General features: G+C 35.2%; 1 protein-coding gene across 5 annotated transcripts; it reads right to left on the reverse strand.

Annotated features, from left to right (window-relative positions):
- Nucleotides 1-3,973: 3,973 nt before the first annotated feature.
- Nucleotides 3,974-19,542, reverse strand: LOC131153395 (uncharacterized). 5 transcript variants are annotated; one of them, XM_058105675.1, is made up of 12 exons: nucleotides 19,330-19,492; nucleotides 18,991-19,159; nucleotides 18,798-18,884; nucleotides 18,321-18,497; nucleotides 15,130-15,218; nucleotides 11,620-11,708; nucleotides 11,419-11,522; nucleotides 11,226-11,331; nucleotides 11,052-11,127; nucleotides 10,779-10,893; nucleotides 5,470-6,001; nucleotides 3,974-4,407 (listed from the first exon to the last, which is right to left on the reverse strand). In XM_058105675.1, exons 3-12 carry the CDS (start codon nucleotides 18,823-18,825, stop codon nucleotides 4,314-4,316), a joined length of 1,410 nt encoding a protein of 469 aa, XP_057961658.1. In that variant the 5' UTR covers nucleotides 18,826-18,884; nucleotides 18,991-19,159; nucleotides 19,330-19,492; the 3' UTR covers nucleotides 3,974-4,313. The 5 variants fall into 5 exon arrangements, with proteins under 5 accessions (XP_057961658.1, XP_057961656.1, XP_057961653.1 ...); XM_058105673.1 differs by having other exon boundaries at nucleotides 11,226-11,322; nucleotides 18,991-19,542; XM_058105670.1 differs by having other exon boundaries at nucleotides 18,991-19,511.
- Between the last annotated feature and the right edge of the window lie 3,526 nt (nucleotides 19,543-23,068).

The raw sequence follows: 23,068 nt of genomic DNA on the forward strand, positions 1-23,068 counted from the left end.
TGACATTGTAATCCCTTGTGTATGGTTCTATTCAAAAGTAGCTAGCAAGAGATGGGCAAATTGCATATGCATTCATTTCATTATAGGCTAGAACACAAACACTAGTCTCACACATACATATCAAGTCAAGTAAATTGCATAAGATGTCTATAACTTTCAAACATATTTCATTAAACCCAAGACATCTTAAAATAGATTAAACATTATTTCTAAAACAAGATGAAACCTTACTTTAACATAAACCAAAGTTTGAATAGTTTTAAAATGATAAGTAAAGGATTCGTCGATGAATACAAGGGATTTGTCGACGAACGCAACAAGGTACCTCGTCTACGTACATAGGGTACTCGTTAAAGTACACAAGGTACTTGTTGACGTACACAGGGTACTCGTCGATGAAAATATACCGAGACCACCTAAAAAGTTTTGAGCAAGTTCGTCGACGAATACAGGGGATTCGGCAATGAATATAATGTGTGGTTCATCGACGTACACAGGGTGCTCGTCGACAAAAAGATACCAAAATCGCCTAAAATTTCAGAGCATCTTCATCGACGAATACAGGAGATTCGGCAACGAAGGCAATGCAGTGGTTCATCGACGTACACAAGGTACTTATCGACGAAAAGAAATCGAGATCCATTTGAATTCAGAACCAATGGTTCATTGATGAACGCAGGGCTTCGTCGACGAAGGTACACATGGGACTCGTCGATGAAGTCGTGATCTCGTCGACGAATGTTGGGCTGCAGACTGCATTAAATGCACCTAAACAGCTAGTTTTCAATCTATCTTATGTCAATTAATGCCCAACGGGTCTCCAACGCTCAGCTAGTCCCTTTGGCCTTTAAAATGGGTCTTATGCATTTATTTAAAACTAGTTAAGCAAATTGGTTGTTGAGAACAATCATTGTGCATTCATACTAGGGTTTCACTTTGTGCCATCTTGCCCTCTTGCTCTTTACTTTTGTTTACACACCATTTACAAAGAGGGAATAGTGTGAGGCTTGTATTGGGATATTCATCTCAAAGATGAGTATTCTGCATTGTATCTACTTTCTTTCAAATTCTTTGTATTGGAAGGCTCTTTGTGAGCTATTATAAGGTGACTCTAGGTGAGCACCATTGTAAAAGATCGTTGCGAGCAGCTGGGTTGTAAAGGCTTCTCTGCCGGGAATGAGAGTTACATTGTGGATTTGGGGAATCCTTGAGTTGGTCTCAAGGCGTGGACGTAGGCTCGGTGCCGAACCACGCTAACATCGCTACGTTAAGCTTCTCCTATCCCTTCTCTCTTGTGTTGCTCACTTATATCTATTTGCATTATATATACTATGATATAATACCCTTGCTCTTGTTAAGAAAACTTTGTGATTGTAGAAAAAGTTGTATATCCGCGAAAGATGTCTATTCACCCCCCCCCCTCTAGACACATATTTGAGCCAACAGATGATTGTTCAAGAAAAGTTTGGGGTTACACTTTGAAAACTAAAGATCAAGTTTTAGATATGTTTAAGCATTTTCAGGTCAAAGTTGAAAGGGAAACCATAAAGAAGGTAAAATGTGTGCGCTCGGATAATGGTGAAAGGTAGATTGGCCCATTTGATGCATGTATTTATAGCCAAGGCATTAGACATTAAAAGACAGTCAAGAAAACCCCTCAACAAAATGGAATTATTGAAAGGATGAATCGCACCATACTGGAGTGAATGAGATGTATGCTCTCTCATGCAAAGTTGCCAAAATCATTTTGGGGTGAAGCAATGAGGACAACGGTGGACTTGATTAATTTGTCTCCTTCAACTCCTCTACTTGGTGAAGTTCTTGAAAAATTTTGGAAAGGTAAGGATGTCACTTATGATCATTTGAAAGTGTTTGGTTGTCGTGCATTTGTTCAAATTCCAAAAGATGAAATATCCAAACTTGATGACAAGGCAAAGCAATGTATTTTTCTTGACTATGAGCATGATGAATTTGGATATAGATTGTGGGATCCAATTGACAAGAAAGTTGTCAGAAGCCGGGATGTTGTATTTTTTTAAGATCAAATAGTTGAAGATTTTGGCACGGTTGAGCAACCACAATCTAATGTCAATGATTTTGTTGACTTAGAGTCACCTTCTCCACCTTTTGCACATAATGAAAATATGGAAGATGTTCATCCACCTCTTGAAGATGTTGAAAATGATGAAATTTCTGGTGATGTTGAAGATGAAAATGAGGGGAAGCAACAAGTTCAAGAGTAAGCTCCATTGAGAAGATCTTCAAGAGAACCAAGACCTTCAACTAAATATCCATCAAGTGATTATGTTACTCTAACGGATCAAGGGGAGTCCGAAAACTATCAAGAAGCCTTGAAACATGAAAATAAAGTTGAATGGATGGAGGCTATACAAGAGGAAATGAAGTCTATAGTTGACAATCATACTTATGATTTGGTTAAACTTCTCCCTAGAAAGAAAGTTTTGAAAAACAAATGGGTGTTTAGGTTGAAAAATGATGGAAAGAACCTTTGGTACAAGGTTAGGCTTGTGGTAAAAGGCTTTGGTCAGAAAAAGGGAATTGACTTTGATAAAATATTCTTACCGGTTGTGAAGATGTCATCTATTCGGGTTGTTCTTGACATGACTGCAAGCTTGAATTTAGAAGTTGAGCAACTAGATATGAAAACCGCCTTTTTACATGGTGACTTGGAAAATGAAATTTACATACAATAACCGGAAGACTTCAAACAAAAAGAGAAAGGGAATTTAGAGTGCAAATTAAAGAAAAGTTTGTATGGGTTGAAGCAAGCACCACGAAGATGGTACAAGAAATTTGATTCTTTCATGATTGATCATGGTTACTCAAAAACCTCTTCGGATGATTGTGTGTTTGTGAAAAAATTTCCGGATGGTACTTATATTATTCTCTTACTCTATGTTAATGATATGCTCATTGTAAGACAAGAATCCTCCAAGATTGACAAGTTGAAGTTGGAGTTGAGCAAGTCTTTTGTTATGAAAGACTTGGGACCGGCGAAGCAAATTTTTAGCATGAGAATTATTTGTGATCGCGAAAAAGAGCAAATTTGGTTGTCTCAAGAAAGTTACATTGAAAAAGTATTTGAGATGTTCAATATAAATAAAGCAAAACCCGTTGGTTGTCCACTTGCTAGTCACTTCAAGCTTAGTACAAAATAAAATCCTACAAGTGAGAAAAACAAGGAAGAGATGAAAATTTCTTATGCTTCGATCGTTGGTTCTTTAATATATGCAATGGTTTGCACAAAACCAAATTTAACTCATGTTGTTGAAGTTGTTAGTCGATTTCTCTCTAATCCAGGAAAGGAGCATTGATTAGTGGTAAAATGGATTCTTCGATGCCTTAGAGGTATTTCAAAGGTGTGTTTGTCCTTTGAAAATGGTAAATCTATGCTCCATAGATTCACGGGTGCCGACATGACCGATGATATTGATTTTAGAAAATCAACTTTGAGTTATTTGATAACTTTTGCAGGGAGAGCTATGACATGACAATCAAAATTATAAAAATGTGTTGCTCTATCTAGTACAGAAGCTGAGTTTATTACTATTACCGAAACTTGCAAAGAATTGCTTTAGTTGATGAAATTCTTGAAAGAGTTGGACACGGAATAACAAGCGCAGAGTTGTATTCTTTGGACCATCGTGTCCTATGAACGTATGTCAATATTAGAGGAAACCACGTTAAATTTCTTGTATCTCATTTTTATTTATTATTTGCATTACACTATTGATTTACTTGAAAAATCATTCATATATAATTTTTTTTCCCCAACACAGGTAACCAATAAATTCTGCCTTATTATTTATTGACCAATCAATCCAAGCTCGCAAAAGATCAAGTTACAGTTTCGCAGCATGGGTTTAAGAAGGGTCATACTGCAGGAAAAACCAACTCCATGATTTCTTCGCTGCAATTGAGCTTTGTGGCAGTACAGCTGAAGAGCTGCTCCAAACATCAAAAATAAATTTTACTTTGTGACCATTGAACTGCAAATGGGAGCCATAGAGACGAACCTCCTCTGTCCAATGATTACAAGTTAAGGAAAAAAAAAAAGTTCTTTTTTATGATAACATATTACTAAAGGGTATAATTCTAAACAAAGAGTAGGAAGCTTTGCAAGTTTGACAAACTAGGAGACGAAAAACGGAGTTGATCCTCCAAAATATCAGTAGAGGATTCGGAAGATGACCCAGGGACTCTAAGAAAGACAAAAGCTGGGGATTCCCTAACACGGCTTTCATGAAGTGAGTTCTAGTAACAAATCATCTCCGCTTTCAGGCAATGGGTCACTATGCTTGGCTCTCCCATTTCCACCTTCGTCCGACTTCCTCGAGAACCTTCGCACGAGCTTGGTTTTTCCTCGCTTCATCTTCTACCCAAGATCTGCAGCAATTGAGTTCATTAAATTAATAACGAAAGTAGTGGTTAGCAGTTGGAACTTGGAGGCCCAAGTTTGTCACACACTGCCTTACAATAATTTCCAACAGTAAAATTGCGGTAAATAGCTAAATTACCTTAACAGAAATCAACATTTAAGGCGGCCAGCCTAACCATATAACTATATCGAATCAGCTCAAGCATATTAACCACATTAACTGGAAAACTATAGTATTTTTCAAAGTAAAAAGACTAAAAATTGATGCAGGTCATATAATAAATTCAATACTACAGTGCAAATAATATTTGAGGTTAGGAACACATGAAAGAAAAAACTAATGATCATTACAATACTGAGCTAAAATCCCCCAATTTTCTAGCTTTAATTTAAGGATTAACATTAATTCAATTTTAACATTTTTTTCTTAGACACAACACCACCTCAGAAATCAGATACCAGCATCAAAGTCAATAATATTCACTGGGCATAGAAACTTCTTTTGGTCAACTTCAGAATGGATGGGTTACAAGTACAGAAAAAACTTTGTCTGCAACTCAGAAACATGAGGTTGGACATGGGTTAAAAGAAAAAGTGACTCATTTTTATTATATATACTTCCACATTCCATATAAAAATTAAAGAAAACTGTAGAATAAAAACTATTATTTATTATTTTATAAGTTCAATAATTATTGTAAAGTTCTATTTATTCTGTAATTTCTTTAAATCTTTGGAATTTATTCAATTTAAACAACTAGATATATTGGTGTAGAGAGCACGAGGATGTTGTAACAAACTTTGAGACAATAAAATCTCTGTAATCAAAGGATAAAAACAACCCAAAAAAATTTTGTTACTAGAAGGATATGATGATGGGTAGTAATATGCTCAAAATGCAGGATTAGATGCAGATTTATTTGTAACCAAATCTCCTTTGCAACATACTGATTCTGATTTTTCTTAACGGAAAAGAAAGGCGGCTTGGGAGTGTGTGTCTGTATCTCTGCATGAATGGTTTTTGCATGCTGGGGAGGAATTAGGAAGAAGGATGCATTCTTAACCATTACCTTAGAATTCGTACAGCTTCTTTCTCAGCTTCCAACAGAGATTTTGCATCCCACATACCTTCCCACTTGGTCTGTAAATCACTATGCATATCCTGCAATTTACGCTGCTCAGCTATATAATTAGCCTTCTCCCATGCAAGCCTTTCTGACATTTCACTCACTTCTTCCCGGAGACTGAGAAGCAGTTGCCTCTGGCAGTCAATAGCTGCCTTCTCCTTCAAATACTTGGCAAGATTATTCTCCTGAACAATCTTCTCCAGTTCCAAATTATGCACAGAAGCAATGTAAGCCCTCTCCACTTCTAAACCACGGGCCATCTCTTTTTCCAGCTTCTCATCCCAAAAGCTTTGTATATCTCCTTTGCCAAGCAACTCAAGCCTAATTTCTTCCATCTCAGCTTTCCTAGAAGAGTTCTCAGCTTCAAGTCGTGACAGCTCAGCATATATTGATTCTGTCATCCTGCCACTGGCTACTGCCACCACTGCTTGTGCTTTTGTGGAAGGTTTCTTTGGTTGAAACCGCTTGCTCTGTCCTGTGAAATGACATGGCCAAAATAGGAGTCATCAACATTAATGTGATAAGCTGGCATGTAGTATGCATAAGAATGGTATGCCAGTACCATGCCATCACTCCCACGTTACATCAAATTTTTTGCAATTTTAATCAACCATGGCAAATTTCTTGTCGCCCCTTCCATAAAAAATAGGAAAAAGAAGGGGGAAGAGAACAACAATGTCTGCGCTGAAAGCCTCCACTTTCAGAGCAACTTTCAGGTTCTGTTTGGTTGGCAAAACGTTTATTCTTAGAAATAGAATGGAATGAGATGAAATGTAATAAAAATTGTATAAAAAATTAATAAGTTAGAAAAAAGAAATTTTTTTATGAACAAGCTTGTGTTATTCCATCCAACATGGGATAGGATAGTAATAGACATTCTCATGGTAAAATATGGGAATAGTCATTCCTTATTTGTTCCATCTAATGGATTAATAAAAATTTTTGCACTCCCATTTGCTTTACGATGACAATACATCTTTTGTAAAATGTAAACTATCAAATTATTCTACTCCTAGGAATAGACAGACATCCAGTAAATATCTCCCCAATTCACACAGCATCCCATTCCACCAAACAAATGCACAAACATGCATGCATGAAGTCCTTGTCCTTTGGGTTACCAAGCTTGGTTTAGCCTATGTTTAACTAAAATTTTGAAGCCCCACAAGTATGGAAATTTCAATTTTGATTTCGATTTCGATTTGGAAAAATGATGGAATTTAATAGTAGAGCTAGGAATTCTTTTATGAAACTTCAGAAATGGTTAATAGACATAATATTGTAAGTTTTAGGGCGCTAGTATATTATAAATAAATACATCTATGAAACGTGTGAGGCGCAATAGTTGTAAATTGTATTATAGTAAGTGTATTAAACCTATGCACTTGACATAAACGAAATTCATAAACCAATTAAATATTTTTATTGTACAAACAAAGATAATTTGACATGAATGGTTAAATAAAATTCTGTTTTTGATATCTAGTTTGATTTTTTATATAACTTAAAAAGCCCTAGTAATAATCTTTTGTTTCAATTAAAAATTAAAATAAATCATGGGAGCAATCACTTCCCGTTTAAATCTCTCATTTGAATTCCAAGGAAATTCCATTCCATGGTTAAAATTACTACAAATTTTGCAAAATTTTTGAGATTTCAATAAATTACGGATGATTTGCTGAAATTTTGACAGAAATTTTGTAAGACAGAAATCAATTCCCATGTCAATTTCGAGAGTGACAAAAATTGGAAGTTCAAACAGAAATTTCGACAATTTCATGGAAATCTAAGACCATGAATATATATATGGCCCCTATCTTTCACTTGGTTAAGAGCTCTACGTTGCATTTGGGTCGGTGGCTAAGGCTTATAGGACTGGTCTGAAGACTCTGAATGGATTGTACAGAATTGGATTGGCTAAGGTTATTATCCTATCCCATGTTTGAAATTTGAAGTAGGATACCATTGAATAAGCTAATCATTCAAAGGGCTAAAATACCCATTAACAAAAAGATATATAAAAATTTAATTTTCCTTCAAATTCAATATTAAAACAATACAGTTGAAGATTTGTTAGAATTCTTAATCCCTTGGTCAAACATCAAACACCTAGAATTCTAAATCCCTCTATGGCACGGGCTGACAATTTCCAATCTGCCAACACAAACAAATGGCACACTTCCCAAATATGGAAACAATAAATATTTTGACAACAGAAAAGATCTTCATACCCAAATCAAAATTCCAAAGTCTTCAAGTTGGATTGAGATTTGATTCTCGAGTTTGAGATCCCATATTGAAGAACTCAAGCTGGTGTTCAAGAAATTTGAAGTGAATGGATACAGAAAGATCTCGTCATTGGAGTTGGGGTTGATTATGGGAAGTTTGGGCCATCCGTTGACAAATGAAGAGCTTGGCAAGATGATCGTCAAGTTTGACGCGGACGATGATGGCGGATGGGTGCATTGGTCTGGACGCATTTATATAATTGAACTTGAAGGGGGTAGATTTCCACAAAGCCCTGGAAAATCTGAAGGACGCACTCTCTGTGTATGACACCGACAGCAACGGATTGATATCAGCGAAGGAGTTGCAGTTGCAGGAGGTCATAAGGAGAATCGGCAACAACTGCTCCATCGCCAAGTGCTGGAAGATTATCAGCAGGGCCTATTGCAACAGCAACAGCATGATCAGGGGTAGGGTCGTCCATTTTGTTCCTTTTTTTGGCTAGCTGGAGCAGATCGGTGGGAAGGGGCTGGCCTGCCTTATCCTAAATAAAGGGGCAAAGCTCCATCTCCTTAGCCAGTCCTGTACCCCCATCGCGTTACACCAAACATAGGCTAGGAGTAGCCTAACCTATCCGCTAAACCAAACTGCACCCTAGAGTCTAGAACATATTGGCTTACACCACTAACAACAATCTTGATTACTAAACACAAAGGTTTGTTTTCATGGCATGCTTGATTGATTCAAGTTCATAGAGGTTCTGAAAGAAATCTTCCAACCAACAAAAATGGGGATTCGTACAGAGGCATTTTATGGACTAGACTAATTTTGGTTTTTCAGTTAGTAGCAAAAAGAAAGGAAAACTGCGTATCATTTATGTCGGCCACTATTCTTTTGGAAAATGAAATTAGTGATTCACTTGTTTAGTTTAATCTGTAAAAAATGATAATATCATTTCATTAAATTTCCCACATCTAAATTAATCACTTTTATCATAATTTTTTATGATTTTATCATTTAAGGAATTAATTAATAATCTGAAAATCAATGTCATGGTATTTTAACCATTTAAAAAGGGCTTTTCCAATAGAAATTTTCCCCAACTTTCTGGAAGTTTTTCATTTGGCAAATTTGAAATTATCATAACAAAAAATCATTCTAGGATTAAAAAATTTGAGCGAGAATCATATCATATTTTTCCTTTTCACTTGCAAAAAATTATTGGGAATGTGTGGCATTACATTCCCAAGTTTGTTTGGGCACTGAAACTGATGTAGCGGGCATCTTAACATTGCTAGGACTGAAAAATTTCCAACAAAACATGCACATCCAATTCCCACCCGCCCCCATGGGCATCAATGCCCCCATACTACAATATTATTACACATTATTGTGTTCAAATAATAAAGTAAGATTGACGGTATTATTATCATGTTATAGTAGTATAATATAATAGTTAAAATTTGGAGACCATATTGCCCTCAATTATTTTGGTAAATTGGATTATTAAGCATAGAATTTTTTTAATTTATGATTGTTGAAAATTTTAGGAAAGATTTAATAAGGTACCATTACTAGTAGGTTTTGTTAAAAATATAGATTTAACAAGGTACTATTACTAGTAGGTTTTGTTAAATATTCTTAGGTCACAACTATAATGGTCATCTTCTCAAACTGCAGAATTCTTATGCTGAAACAAACAAAAATATTCCCATGAGGTAAGAGCAAGATTCTCAAGAATGTCATTCTATGGGAATATTTTTTACCCCACGAACTAAATCCCCCCCGAGGACTAGCAAAGCATGTAAGCTTTGAACAATAAGAGCTGCATCCTATTTTTACTAGTTTTGGCACACACACCTTAAGCCCTTTTATTTCCATCTTCAATAGCTTAATGTTTAAATAGAACCCTAAAGTTCTTTAGAGGATTTGTCGCCACCATTGTTGTTGTTGTTAACAAGAAAATAAAAGAAGAAATTAAGAGCATGTCACTTCTGATTTTTGTTTTCTGTTTTCACAGTTAACAAATAGATTATGAAAATGCGCTTGTTTAGGTCGCTAATTTTCTATCTTAGTTGTCCGTTTTCAGACGTTTTTGAAAAATTTAAAAATCATATTTTATGGTGCACTGATTTCCAAAATACATTTAACATCCAAAATTAAATTTTGCGGATTCAATCATTCATTTTATACATTATTTTTAATTTAATTTAGAATAAAACGACCATGTGAAGTTCAAATATAATTTTGAAAATATCTCATAAATTATGTAAAAAATTAAAAATAATAATAGTAAAACCCATCTTAAAAATATATTTTATACATAAATATAATTTAATTAAATTAATGACCATGTGAATTTAAAATATAATTTAAAAATATTCATAATAGTAAAATCCATATAAAAAATATTTTTACTATGTCTCTATTGTCATGTACAATAAGATTTTTCTGTAAAGTGAATTTTAAAATATAATAATTAATTTAAATAATTATAATATTTTCAATTTGTATCCTTTTTTATTTTTATCATTTTAATCATATTTTTAATTTTTATTTGGTTCAAGGACAAAAATGAGCATCAATTTAATCAAGTTTTTTTGTCTGCTTTAGTTTTAGAAATATTACCCAAATAAGTTACTGGCTTTTGATTTTGAGTTTTTATTTCTAGTTTTAAATTTTTGCTTTTGGTTTTGGCCTTCTAGCTTTTGACAATGCTGTCAAACTGCTCCTAATAGTTGCTTGAGTTTTGGCATGAAAGCAAAGTGCCTCATAATATCTAAGTGCACTTACAGACCAATAATCTACAAAATAATCTAAGTCCTAGCTAAAAACCAGGAAGAGATAATTATTCAAAAATAGCAAGTTGATTTATTACTTTATTAGAAAAGAATTATGGAAAGACAACATCAGTTTCCAAATTTTATTGGATCAAGCTGATGACGCGACAATTTTTTAATGCTCAAATGCGTGTCTTGGGGGGGGGGGGGGGGGTGGGGGGTAGAGAGAGAGAGAGAGAGAGATACCAAAAACTTTTCTGAGTATGCTACTGTCACCCGCCATGATATCCACAAAAAGTTCTGGTGATGCATTTAAACTGACCTCCCTCACATCCATAAAGTCGACTTTTGCTTTAACTATCTGAACTGTAAACAAGTCAGATTTTAAAAGCCATGAAAGGCTGGAAAATTGGCAGTTGTAACTTCGTAGATTTTTTTCTTTTTAATTTAGGTTTCTTTTGGAAACAACAATTCAGAAAACAAAAATGCTTGGAAGTTCAAACTAGACATTTCTAGTACCTTTTCTTCTACTCCTGGCACCAATTCATACTCCAGCTGGGCTTTCCAGTTTATCAGATCCTGTCGAGATACGAACCTGCAGTGCAAGACATGTTATCTTGAGTAAGGTAGAGATTCCAAAATTAAGTAATAAACAAATCATCCAAATTACAAAATTTTGTGCATATTAAGTACCTTTCTGGGAAAAAATAGACACCTCGTTCACCTTTTAAAGCATCCAGATCAGAATTGGGGTTCATTACTGATAGCTTGCTGGGAATGACACCGGCCTCTGCTAGAGCTATTGCAATTTCAGGGACAAAAACTCAAACTTCCACCTCAATCATACAACTTTAGAATCATAGATGAAAATTAAAGTAAACATTACCTTGAATAGACCAAAAATCTGGGTCGAAGATGCTCACATCATCAAATGCAGCAACAATGAACCCAGAAAGTAAAACAGATGGAACAATCCTGTGCTTGGGATTTCTACAAACCAAATCATGATGCATCAAACCATACTCTGCAAAACCTCTGACAGTCATACATCACATGGACAATAAAGAATATAACCAACTCAAGTTACCTTTCCAATAATGAATTTGCTTGAACCAACCACCTTGCATACTCCCTTCTAGTGCACAATTCATCTGCCTTGACATTTTCTTCAATGATCTGTATACCTTAATTACAGTTGAAGATACTCAAGCTCAGAACTGGACATAAAGCTTGATTCACATTAGTATACACTATACAATTTCATAGCTACAATATATAAATATTTGATTTTAGAAAAATAAAAAAATATATTAAGCAAGGATAAAAGAGAGGGTAAATCCTCAAAAAGGGAGAAAATAAAAAAATAATAATAAGGACAAGCATTTTGAAGACTCCAGCTCCCACCAAAGTTGCCTTCTTTGCATGGGAAGCTGCTTTGTGAAAAGTTTTTACAATCAATAATATCTCCAGAAAAGAGGTCTGACTCTAGTTAAGAGGTGGTACTTGTGTGACTATGAAGCTGAATCCAATGATCACATCCTCCTCCATTATTTATGGAAGAGGAACTTATGGAATCTTGCTCTAGTTATGACAGGGCAGCAGGGTGCCACAGCTAAGACAGATGAGATGGAAATTTGGCTTGGATGGGATCTCGATCCAGCGAGGAGAAGATCGAATCTATGTGCCCAATTCCTGTCGAAAGGAACAGAAGGGTTTTTGAAGGGTCAGCCAAGTGAGGAGAAGATAAAATCTATGTGCCCAATTCCTGTTGAAAGGAACAGAAGGCTTTTCGAAGGGTCAGCCACTCTGCTCATTAAATGATTGACCAATCTAGCTTCTTGGTTCAGGGGTCGCTTGATACTTTTGCTGTTCTATACTTTCTGGATTACATTATCGATGATTCCTATTTTGCATCTTCTTGCTGTATTTGGGTGGCACCTCCTCAGTGCCCATCAATGAAATATCTCTTTTCTTGCTGGAAATAACAGAAGATAAGGACAAAACAAGAAAACTAGAACATAAGAGACAAAGCCAACCATCCCCTAACTTATCCTCAAAGAGAACCCAAAAGAACTCCAATATCCACTTATAAATCTATAAGCCTTCACTTAGCCTGCTCTCCGTTATGCTATCTATATCGGTATATCCATGGTAGATCCACCCATAGACACACTTACAGACCCATGCCTCAGCAGAACATTGGCAAACTCTCCCCTTTATTGAGATAACCAGAAGCACAAACAAGGCATTGCATGCAAACAACCACTATGCTCAACTTCTTCCTCAAATATGTCATAATTACACAACACCTCAAGCAGGTCTTCAACCTCCTTATTTTCACATTGTTCACAAATCTCATCAACCAAGATCCCTTAGCTTTTTTGTATAGACGGTCCATATCACTCCCAAAATCCTCTAAATCAGGCCATTCATCTGAATCAGAACCCTCATTCTTCTGGGCTACTCTGAAATCAGTCCTTACAAACCCATTCCATGGGACTGTTCCCACTTCCCAACACTTTGCAATTCAGGAACTAGAGTCTCCACAAGTTCAACACCACATAGATTTGGTGATGATACACACTGTTCAGCATTCACATAGAGACAGTGAATAACCAAATTAGAAGTAGGCCATTAAGCCATTAATTTATCAGACATAGATCCTAAAATGAAGCATCCCAGCGAACCCATGGGAGTTCAATAATGGATAATACAATAGTCAGACGTACAAATTGCAATACAACCATGCTTCATACAGCTCTTATACCGCCAAAGGGCTACCAGTTCCTGTCTTCCTGATACCAGGAGAAAAATCATAATTGCACTATACCAGAAGGATCACACAGAACAGAATAGCACAGAATAAAATAAATATAGGTTTTTGTGCATGTATGTGCAAGTAATTATTGCAGTCATTAAAAAAGAGATATTGTTTTGATTAAAATTGACTAGATGATTGTTCTCACTGAAACAATGCAAAATTGATTTTTTTTTTTTTTTTGATAAACAAAGAATTATTTGAGAAAGAAAGAAAGATCACAACAAAGAAATGAAAACAAAAACAAGGAGAGCAAGATATCCTCCCATTACAAAAGGACATAAACGAGTGGAAAAAGAAAATAATTACAAGACAACTCCATAAAATCAACCAACTTTGCTACGAGTCTTCCAGTGATACCTGTTGAGAGAAGCCACTTGCTGAGCACTCAAGTGACATAAGAAACACCACTCTGCTCCAAAGCAAGTTAATATAAGTAACACCCTAAAAATTCTAGCATATATCTCAAACCAAATACACCAAATCATAGCCAGGAAAGTGCACCACCAAGCTTTCTTTCCTTTCCACTTGTGCCCTTACCAACCCCTCACCCCAAAAAAAACAAAGAAAACAAAAAAAGTGCAGAAATCTTCCAAAGAAAAGGGGCAGACCCAATTTTCACCAAAAAGACCAAACAAATTATTCCAGAGAATCAAGTGATGGTTCAATGTAAAAACAGATTCAAGTAAAGAACACGAACAGGGCCTTATTAGGTCTTCCCTTACGAAGCAAGTCATCAGTATTGATTTTCTCAAGGATCGTAGCACAAGTCTTAGTCTTTAAAGGAATTTTGGCTTTCCAATTTAAAGAACAAAGAGCGAAAGAAGTAACCTTTGGATCATCAACCAAATTAGAAAAGAAAGCCTTAAAAGATTATTCCCACAAGCTCATTATTCTCTCTCATTAAGGTTCCTCCCAAAATAAAAATCCTGAGGGTGGTAACCCTCTTGCAAAAGGAAGAAAGTAGAAATAGGAGTAAGGCACCAAGGGCAAAAGGCGCCTCCCAAATCCGATGATCCTCCCAAAAACATATTCTCCCTGTTAACCCACTTTATATTGAACATTAGGAAAGGAACAATAGCAAATATGAGACACAAATTTAAGGACTCCCACATGCAACACTAACTCCATCGTTAGTGACTGATAACCTGAAAATGCTATCTCAAAATCAAGATACCAAAGGGAAAGAAAAAAAGAGCATACAGTTGATCTAGAATTTCTTCATCAATCAACCATGTAGAATTGTAGACTCAGCCCTCCATAACTGAGCGTCATTTCAGGCATGGGCCCTTTTGTGAAAGTCTGATCATTTTATATCACTCCTTCTCACCAAATCCTCAATCTTGAGGATGTAGCTCTTATGCAGAAGTCAAAAGGCACAAGAACACAAACTATAAATGATTAGGAACAAATCGCAACTGTGATTAACAAATAAAGTGTTAAAAATCCTGTGATAATCCGAGACAAATAATTTATCCTCTCTTCAGTCTACTTTCGGCATCGCATTTAAAATCTGTGTCCTATGTGCAATTTATGCAATTTAAAGTTTTCACCTTCCTAACCTCACAAAAATTAAAAATAGAAATCCTAGAAGCTACATAATTGCAAATATGATAAATTCAACGAGAGACTCACGAAGCATGGCAAATAATAAGCAATGGACAAACAAAAAGGATAGTAAGTGAAATCTTTAATCACAGCCATAACGCATTACAAGGATATTTAACCTAGCATTGAAATATTTCATGTCTATTACATAGAAAAGCTTCAAAAACAAACCTTCAGTTTCTTAAGAACCAGTAGAGCTTCTTGTTGAGTAGAATCCACAGCAACTGGAATTATAACACGTTCAAGTTTCTCCACAGCTGCTGAAGCATGAGGAAACATACCCAAAATAAGGAAATTTCTTATTGATTCATTTGTTTAAACCCAAAGGATTAATTTTGATTATAACAAAACCTAAGATTTCTGTTCTATGAGCTTGATATGCATGCAAGCTTTGTAGAATGAGATTTCAAGTGTTCCATGTACTTTAAAACTCCATTTGTTTATTTGTTGACAGTTGGATACATTGAGATGACCTTGAGGCTTCTCAGGCTACATACACTCAGTTTACGTACAATTCAAAATCTTGTTAACAACTACTTGTTGAGATGGGTATTGGACTTTAAGCCATCTCATGGACCTGTGATATTTTCATCTCAAAGGTAGACTTTATGTTGGTCCACTTAGGAGCTTTTTGTTTGCACTTACTTGCCTCTGAGTAGACGCTAGCCTGACTAGTGAACCAAATCAGGGAACCAATCAGTTTTCTGTCCATTCCAAAAACATATGAACTGCTTCTACATATGACTTGTTCACTCAGACATGCATCTCTATCTTAGCAAAATTCAGAAAGGCTCTCCCTCATCATCTATCTCCCTCTCACACACACATTGACATCCCTTGGCTGATAATGATGCCATGGAGGGATGATAGCGACAAAGCTGATGAGATCTGGACCTCTTCTCCCATCATCTCTCTCTCTTAAATAATGGGATCTGGAGTCGCTCACAAATTAGAACTTCCAGTTTTTGTGCAACAGGGATACAATTGAGATTCAGGAACAAGCATATCAGTATTTTTTTTATTTTTTTATTTTTAGCAATTTGTATACAAAGAAGAGAAAGTAAATCTATAATATTTTTTGCAGATTCAGATCAGATTGCTACTCCTTTGTAGTTATACATTTTCTGGGTGTATCATTTTAAAAAAAATTTAAATCAATTCACTCTAGCAGATTTGTACTCCTTAAGTGATGGCAATACCCCTTCCTCTGCAATTTTTTCCTGGCTCCTCTTCTTTTTTTTATTTTCTGTTTTCAATGTTTATTTATGTTTCATACTTTTCCAAATTCTTGGGCAATGTATCGTAGATGCATCTATGCAATTTCATCCCCCAAAAATTTAAATAATAAGAAGAAGATGGTTATGATAATGAAACCCTTTGATTTTTGGTGATGCAATTTTTTTTACTTAAATTGCTTCTTTTTGTGTGCGTGTGTGATTACAATGTATATGTATTTTCGGTAATGTAAATTTTTGTAATTTTTTTAAATTTTTTATAGCTTATCTTGGAAGAAATTGATGTTTTTTTTGTATTTTTAATTTTTAGATATTCCAACTGAATTCACAGTATTAAAGGGTTAAAATTGTAAAATTTTTCATATTCAAATGTTCAAACAAAAACTAATTATCAAACAGACTTAACTGTTCAACGTTTAGTGGTTCAAGCTAGCTCTAAATCTGGTTCACTAATTCAAAACTCGGTTCAATGTTCAAAACTTGATACTGGACTGTATCAAAAGGCCCCTTAATTTATTCTGGAATGTCTATCTTTTGTTTAACTTTTATCTTTGGCATTTATCTTGCTAAGAGAATTTTTTTCAGAATAACTGTGGGGATTTTTAAAGCTATCTTCTTGATATTTTTGTAAATATAATTTTGGGCTATTCTAATTTAAATTTTATTCACTGGAATTTTGAAGTTGGCCAGTTACAAGCTTTCCCACATGTAGATTTTAAATTAAGCATCCTTGTTGATTTAAATTTTCCATGGGAAGTTCTTTAAATGTTGATCTTATAAAATCTCCAAGACTCCAACAATTGAAAGATGTATGGGGATTTGCATTATCATTCAATAGATGAAAGATTTTTTAATAGCATATCTGGCTAAGAAAGTGCTGGAACATTCCATCTGAATCGGCAATTAATTGCAAAATTTTAACAGGTACAATATTCAGCATTAATTATGAGCCCTCATACTCTTTCCGTTGTTTATTGACTTTTGTCCATGACAACTACTCTGGAAATTCCTTTTACATGTAAGGCAGTCATTGAATTTAAGGATTTTTCTAACAAGATTTTGGCAAATCCTTTGCAATTGAGCTAGACATAGGACCATTTTCTTGAAAATATTTGAAGCTTCAATATTCTCTTTGAAGAGTCTCATCTAACTATTGAGGAATTATATCAGATTGAAATTCAAAAGACAGTAGATAACCAAGAGAAAATTGTCAGTGTGAAAAAAATTGTCACAACATCTAGCCACAACCTCCTTCCTCCTTGCCTCCCTCCTCCTCATCTCCCCACCCCCCTTTTTTTCTTACAAACTTTAGGTAAGACATTGAGCTAGCAACTTATATTTTCTCTTTTGACAGTATCTCTCCATTGTTTGAGTATCGAGAACCTGAAGGATTGTAACTATTGTTTAGGTTGAGAATACAAAGGTGCTGTGACTTCATTGTGAACCAGGAAACCTAATTTTGTGACTTGATTGAGAGTTAATACCTTGTAGAGCTGTAATTGGTATATAGAATTTCATGTGTAAATGGTGCATGTGTACTAGCTATACTTGATAAAGCCCGAGCCAAATTGTGGCCAAACCACTATACAACTTGCTCATCTCTCTTGCTTGCTCTCCATGATACTGTTGGTAGATTGATTTTTTTAGTGTGAAATATTCATTAAATTGTTACGCACACATTTTAAAAAATTATTCATCAATCTGGAAAACCACCCATCCCCCAACCCCACCCCCGTGTGCACGTGCAAGTGCCTTTGAGCCAACAAGCTATAATAAAGAGATTGTAAATGTAAGTAGAGAAGTTCATTTTATGAACATTCAAAAGAACAATGAACTAAAACCCAATATTTTTTTTTCAGAACTTGTTAGCATCTTAAGCTAAGCTTGATCAGCCTACTATGCAACCAAGCTTAATTCATTAACAGCCCTGCATGTCACCCCACTACTATATTAATTTGTGTGTTGAAATCGCATGCAAAACAAAGTGGAGACATTTAAATTCCCCAGAATTCCAAAATAATCACCTTTACATGCCTCACTTTTGTAAAATAAGGGTGCCAACAAAAGCTCAAATAAAATAAAATTTAGAAAAATAAGGCATTGAATTTTTGTTTGATTTGAGTGTACCTGATGACACAGTGTCACTTGTTGCATTACATCTATAGTCTGGGTTTGTCTCTAAAACCAAGGCTTCCACATCAGATCCATCAGTCTCCGCTTTTTCGGTCCCATTGGCTTTAATTTCATCATGCATTAATAAACCGGGCAAAGCATGCAATGCACTACTAAACTGAAACTTAAAACCTACAAAATGGGTGCAGCATGATCAAACCTCAATCCACAATATACCATTTACTATACGAATGAGCAATATCCTAACACAAACGGCTTGCATACCCTTTTCCATGACCAATAATTCAGCATATTACCCACCAAGCATACCCATTCACACGAAACTGACAATTTAAAAATGAGAAACCAAAACCAATATACAACAAATTCAGCTAGTACAAATTATTGCATACTATAAATAATCGTTTATTAAAAAACTAAAAGAATCATAAATGTCAAAGAAAATTCTGATAAAATGGAACTCCTATTAACCTTTTCTTGTCATTGAGAAGTGAGCCATGGCTGCAATTAGAGCTGTAACTGAAATCCCAATAACCCCAAACACAAATGTAGGCAATCCTGCACCACGATAACTCAGTTTTCATCCGTAATTCCTCCACCAGAAAAAAAAAATAAAAAAAAAAAACTAACAAATGGAATTGAAAATAAAAAACAGAATACAAACTCTTCTTTCCCGTCTTCTTCTCAACAGGAGACTCAACAATTGCCCAACCGCCGCAGTCATCATTTCCCCGATTGTCCGGAGCAAACCACGAGAACCCGAGGTTTCTCTCAGCAACGGACGCAGCCAAACGAAGTCTATGTTTTCTGGATCTGTGATGATCTAGAGACGCCTTCAATGAATTGAAAATGGAAACATCAGTGCGAATACTGCGCAAGAAAGAGCGACGGTTGGTGGGAAGTACTAGGGGAGAAGGAAATGGAGAGGAGCACATATCGAAGTTCAGATACTAGGGTTTAGAATCAGGGTTTCGGGTTTGCGGAGAGAGACGAGAAATCGGACATGCAGGAGCTTGATGATTTCTGCTCTAGCTCTCAGCCTACAGCTTCCAGTGTTCGCCGTAACAGTAGAGGCGGCATCCCAGGATTATCAAAGATCTCAATGGTAGTCTTTCGCTGTAAAGTGAAATTTTCAGTTGAACCAGCTCACAAACGCGCGTGTCACAACATTATTCTGCGTAAAGTGGCTATGAGATAAATGAATAAATAAATATTTAGCTTTCATCTCCTCTCCCACGTTCAAATAAATAAATAAATAGAAGAATAATAAAAATATTCTCCCAATTGCTTTTGGTTGAAAAATATAGTTTTTAAGTTCTAAGTTCTTGCCTCAAAATTTGTGTTGTGAGTGAAGTATGGTAAAATTATTTTGCGACTTTACTTTTAAAGACTTCTTTAATAATAGAAAAGTAAATGAAAAATAGAATTTGTGGATAATATTTTAGTAGTTACTCACCTTTATGTTCACACTTATTTATTACTGTATTGATTTATTATATTAATATATGAGAATTAGGGATTAATTTTTTGTTAAATAAAATCATGGATTACAATATTTTTGAGAAATTTTGGTTACAAACACTAAATGTGATGATTATTCACACAATTGATAAAAAAGCTTTCTATTATTTATGGAAGACAAGTGTTGCATAATGGTGATATTGAAATTATATTCAAAGTTTAGCGTTTGAAAATGATCAGCTTGAAATTATTACTAAAGTTTAGTAACCAATTATGGAGTTTGTCGCAAGTCTATGATATGCAAGAATTCAAATTTTATAAAACTTTGTCTGTGTAATGCACCCTATGGAGCATGATGACAATCACCTAATCAAGGAAATCACCTAAAGAATTAAAATAGGAGGTCACCCGAGGTCATCTAGTCACCAAGAGATGCAAACATCTTTTCGCCAAGCCTAAAGGAGTTACAAATGGTTTTCCAAGTGATAGAGGTCGTCCAGCAATCAAGAGACAAAATGTTGTCCAATCATTCAAGACAAACATTGCCTAGTCATTAGGCAACATAGAAGACGGGCATTGAGCATAGCATGTGAGTTTTCTTTAAAAAGAAACTTTTAATTTTTATTAACAGAATGAATTGTGTAGGGTTAATGACCTAAATTTATGTTTGTAATCGTATGATTAGTATAATTTGGCCTAGTATAGGTATAAACAGGTGTGCAATCCATCTTGTAAGGCATCTCTCAATCAATTTCATACATCAATACAATAGTCCATCAATAAAACAAGTACCATTAACTCTTTAGGCCTCTTTTACCCTTTCTTTACCTTCATGTCTTCTCAATCTATTCCTTCTTTATCTCATTCCTCCTTCTTCTCATCTAAGGTCATTTACCTCCCTCTCTCTCTTCCTCCTCTGATTTCTACGAATCTCTCTTGTAGAGACCTGAATAATTATAATAATTAAATAATAATAATAATAGAAAGAAAGAAAAAGGAATTTTCTTAAAGATTTCAACAGGGTCTCGTCGATAAGTGAAGAAGTTCTCATCGATGAGAAGTTATCGAAAGGACTATTTCCAGACCCTACAACTCGTTGACAAGGAAAAAGTGTTCATCGGCAAGCTTCCTTCATTGACTTGTCGACGAGAAAATGTGACTTGTCGACGAGGCCACATGGACAAGTTTTCTATATAAGCCTAAGAACCCATTTTTCAGCGGAGAAAATTACAGAAATCCTCTCTCTCTCTCTCTCTCTCTCTCTCTCTCTCTCTCTCTCTCTCTCTCTCTCCTGCGACCTCTCTCTCCATCTCTTTTCGATTCCGACCCTGTTCTTCGTTGGTTCGACGATCAGAAGTCGTCACATCACTCCTGTGAAGATTCTCTACAAATCTGTTAGAGTAATTCTTCGTTAAGCTAACTTGTGAACTATCCCAAAATTTGGGTAAGTTGATTATTTTAACATTTATTAAGGTATTTGGTATTTTTGGGTTGAGGAAGGTGTTAGATGAGTTTATACTGACGTTTTGCTAAGGAAAATGCAATTTCAGGGTGTTGAGCTGGGGAACACACGAGTGTGATTTTGGAATAGTTTGTGGGCTTTTTCATAAGTCAGGTAAGGGAATAAACTAAGTCAGCTTCCTTATGAAAATATATTTATAATTTTGTAGCATTTAAATTCAGGTAAATATGTATATTGTAGAATTATGTTGAAAATAACACGATTGATAAGAAAATATGATTTTTATGGATAATATCAGAAATATGATTTTAGAATAGATTTTATGTTCTGAATATTCACTTTTGTGTGGCATGAGTATGAAATTATATGATTTTATGTAATATCATAATGTTATGTTTTCAAAATCAGCATATTATTATGGTTTTCAAGAAAATATTAAAAATGATACGAGAACTGTGTTTAAAGTATAGAGATTTCAAACTATGTTAAATATATGCCAGCGTAAGGGCTGTGATTTTACGTGATATGACATGTCGGCATAAGAGCCGCAGATTTATACGATATGCCGGCAAGAGGGTTGGGATTTCTATATGATATGCTATGCCGGCATAAAGGCCACGATTTTCATGTTTTATTATGCCGACGTAAGGGTTTATACTTTATGATATGCAAAAATACGTGAAAATACTATTATGATAAATATTATGATGAAACAACTATGTATTATTATTTGAGATTTACTATATGTTATCCGAACCTGGTTGGCGTGATTTAGGCTTTCACAAAGTACGGTACCGTACTTATATGATCACGATCATGTATATGTTAGTGCTACCTCTTGTCGTAAGGGGTAGTGGGAGATCAACAGTTGATGTGGTTTTATGGTAGTGCAGACGTCCCTCTAGTGTCCGGACTAGGAGGGGCAGACCCATCGTACTTACATACTTATATTGATCTAGCGTGATCGGCCAACCATTGCTAGTCCCACCTTCGAGCCACACAACCCAATCATGTGGGAGTAAGACATGACACCAGCCAGCTATCCATCCAAGATGTTATTTCATGTACAATTACATATGATGGTTTCATGTATCGAAACTCAGTATATGATATCATGTTATGATAAACTATGTTTTAAACAGATATGAAACAGATGGTTTGACTAGATATGTTTATATACTATTATATATGTATAAAATGAAAATACTTATGTTGCCAAACACTGATATTAGTTTATTTCTCTTACTGAGAGGTGTCTCACCCCATGTATATAAACATTTCAGGAGCCCCAGATAGAAGAGCGAATAAAGTTCCGCAGCATTAGAGGTCGATTGTTCTACTCTGTCTGAAGGGTAAGTCATTTTGCTGGGGTCTGAAGGATTTTTGGGTTGAGACCCCGAGCCACTTTTTGGTTATTTTGGGATATGTGTATATATATAATAGTTATAGTAAAACTCTAGTATTGTGTTGGTTGAATGGTTTGGTATGTATGTGATTTTACGTTTCTTGCTACTTAGGTATCTGAGTTGTATTTTGGGGTATATCCCTGGTACCCATGGGTCCAGGTTGATTATGTTATTCAATTGTACATGATTTGAAAAAAATAAATTATGGTAAAATAGGCAAGTCGTTACAGTTTGATATCAGAGCCTAAGTTGCTAGGTTCTGTAGACTCTAGAGTGCAGTAAAAACAATACCAGAGTATAGGAAAAGGATTTAAGGTTTTGTTCAACAGTTTGGAGCAAGACTTCCATGGTGGTTTCTGTGTTTTTTCTGGGGTGACGTTTTCAGGAAAGCCATAGTAAACTATTGTCAAGTT

The sequence above is a fragment of the Malania oleifera genome, chromosome 4 (assembly GCF_029873635.1).
Source record: "Malania oleifera isolate guangnan ecotype guangnan chromosome 4, ASM2987363v1, whole genome shotgun sequence".
NCBI classification, from domain to species: Eukaryota; Viridiplantae; Streptophyta; class Magnoliopsida; order Santalales; family Ximeniaceae; genus Malania; species Malania oleifera.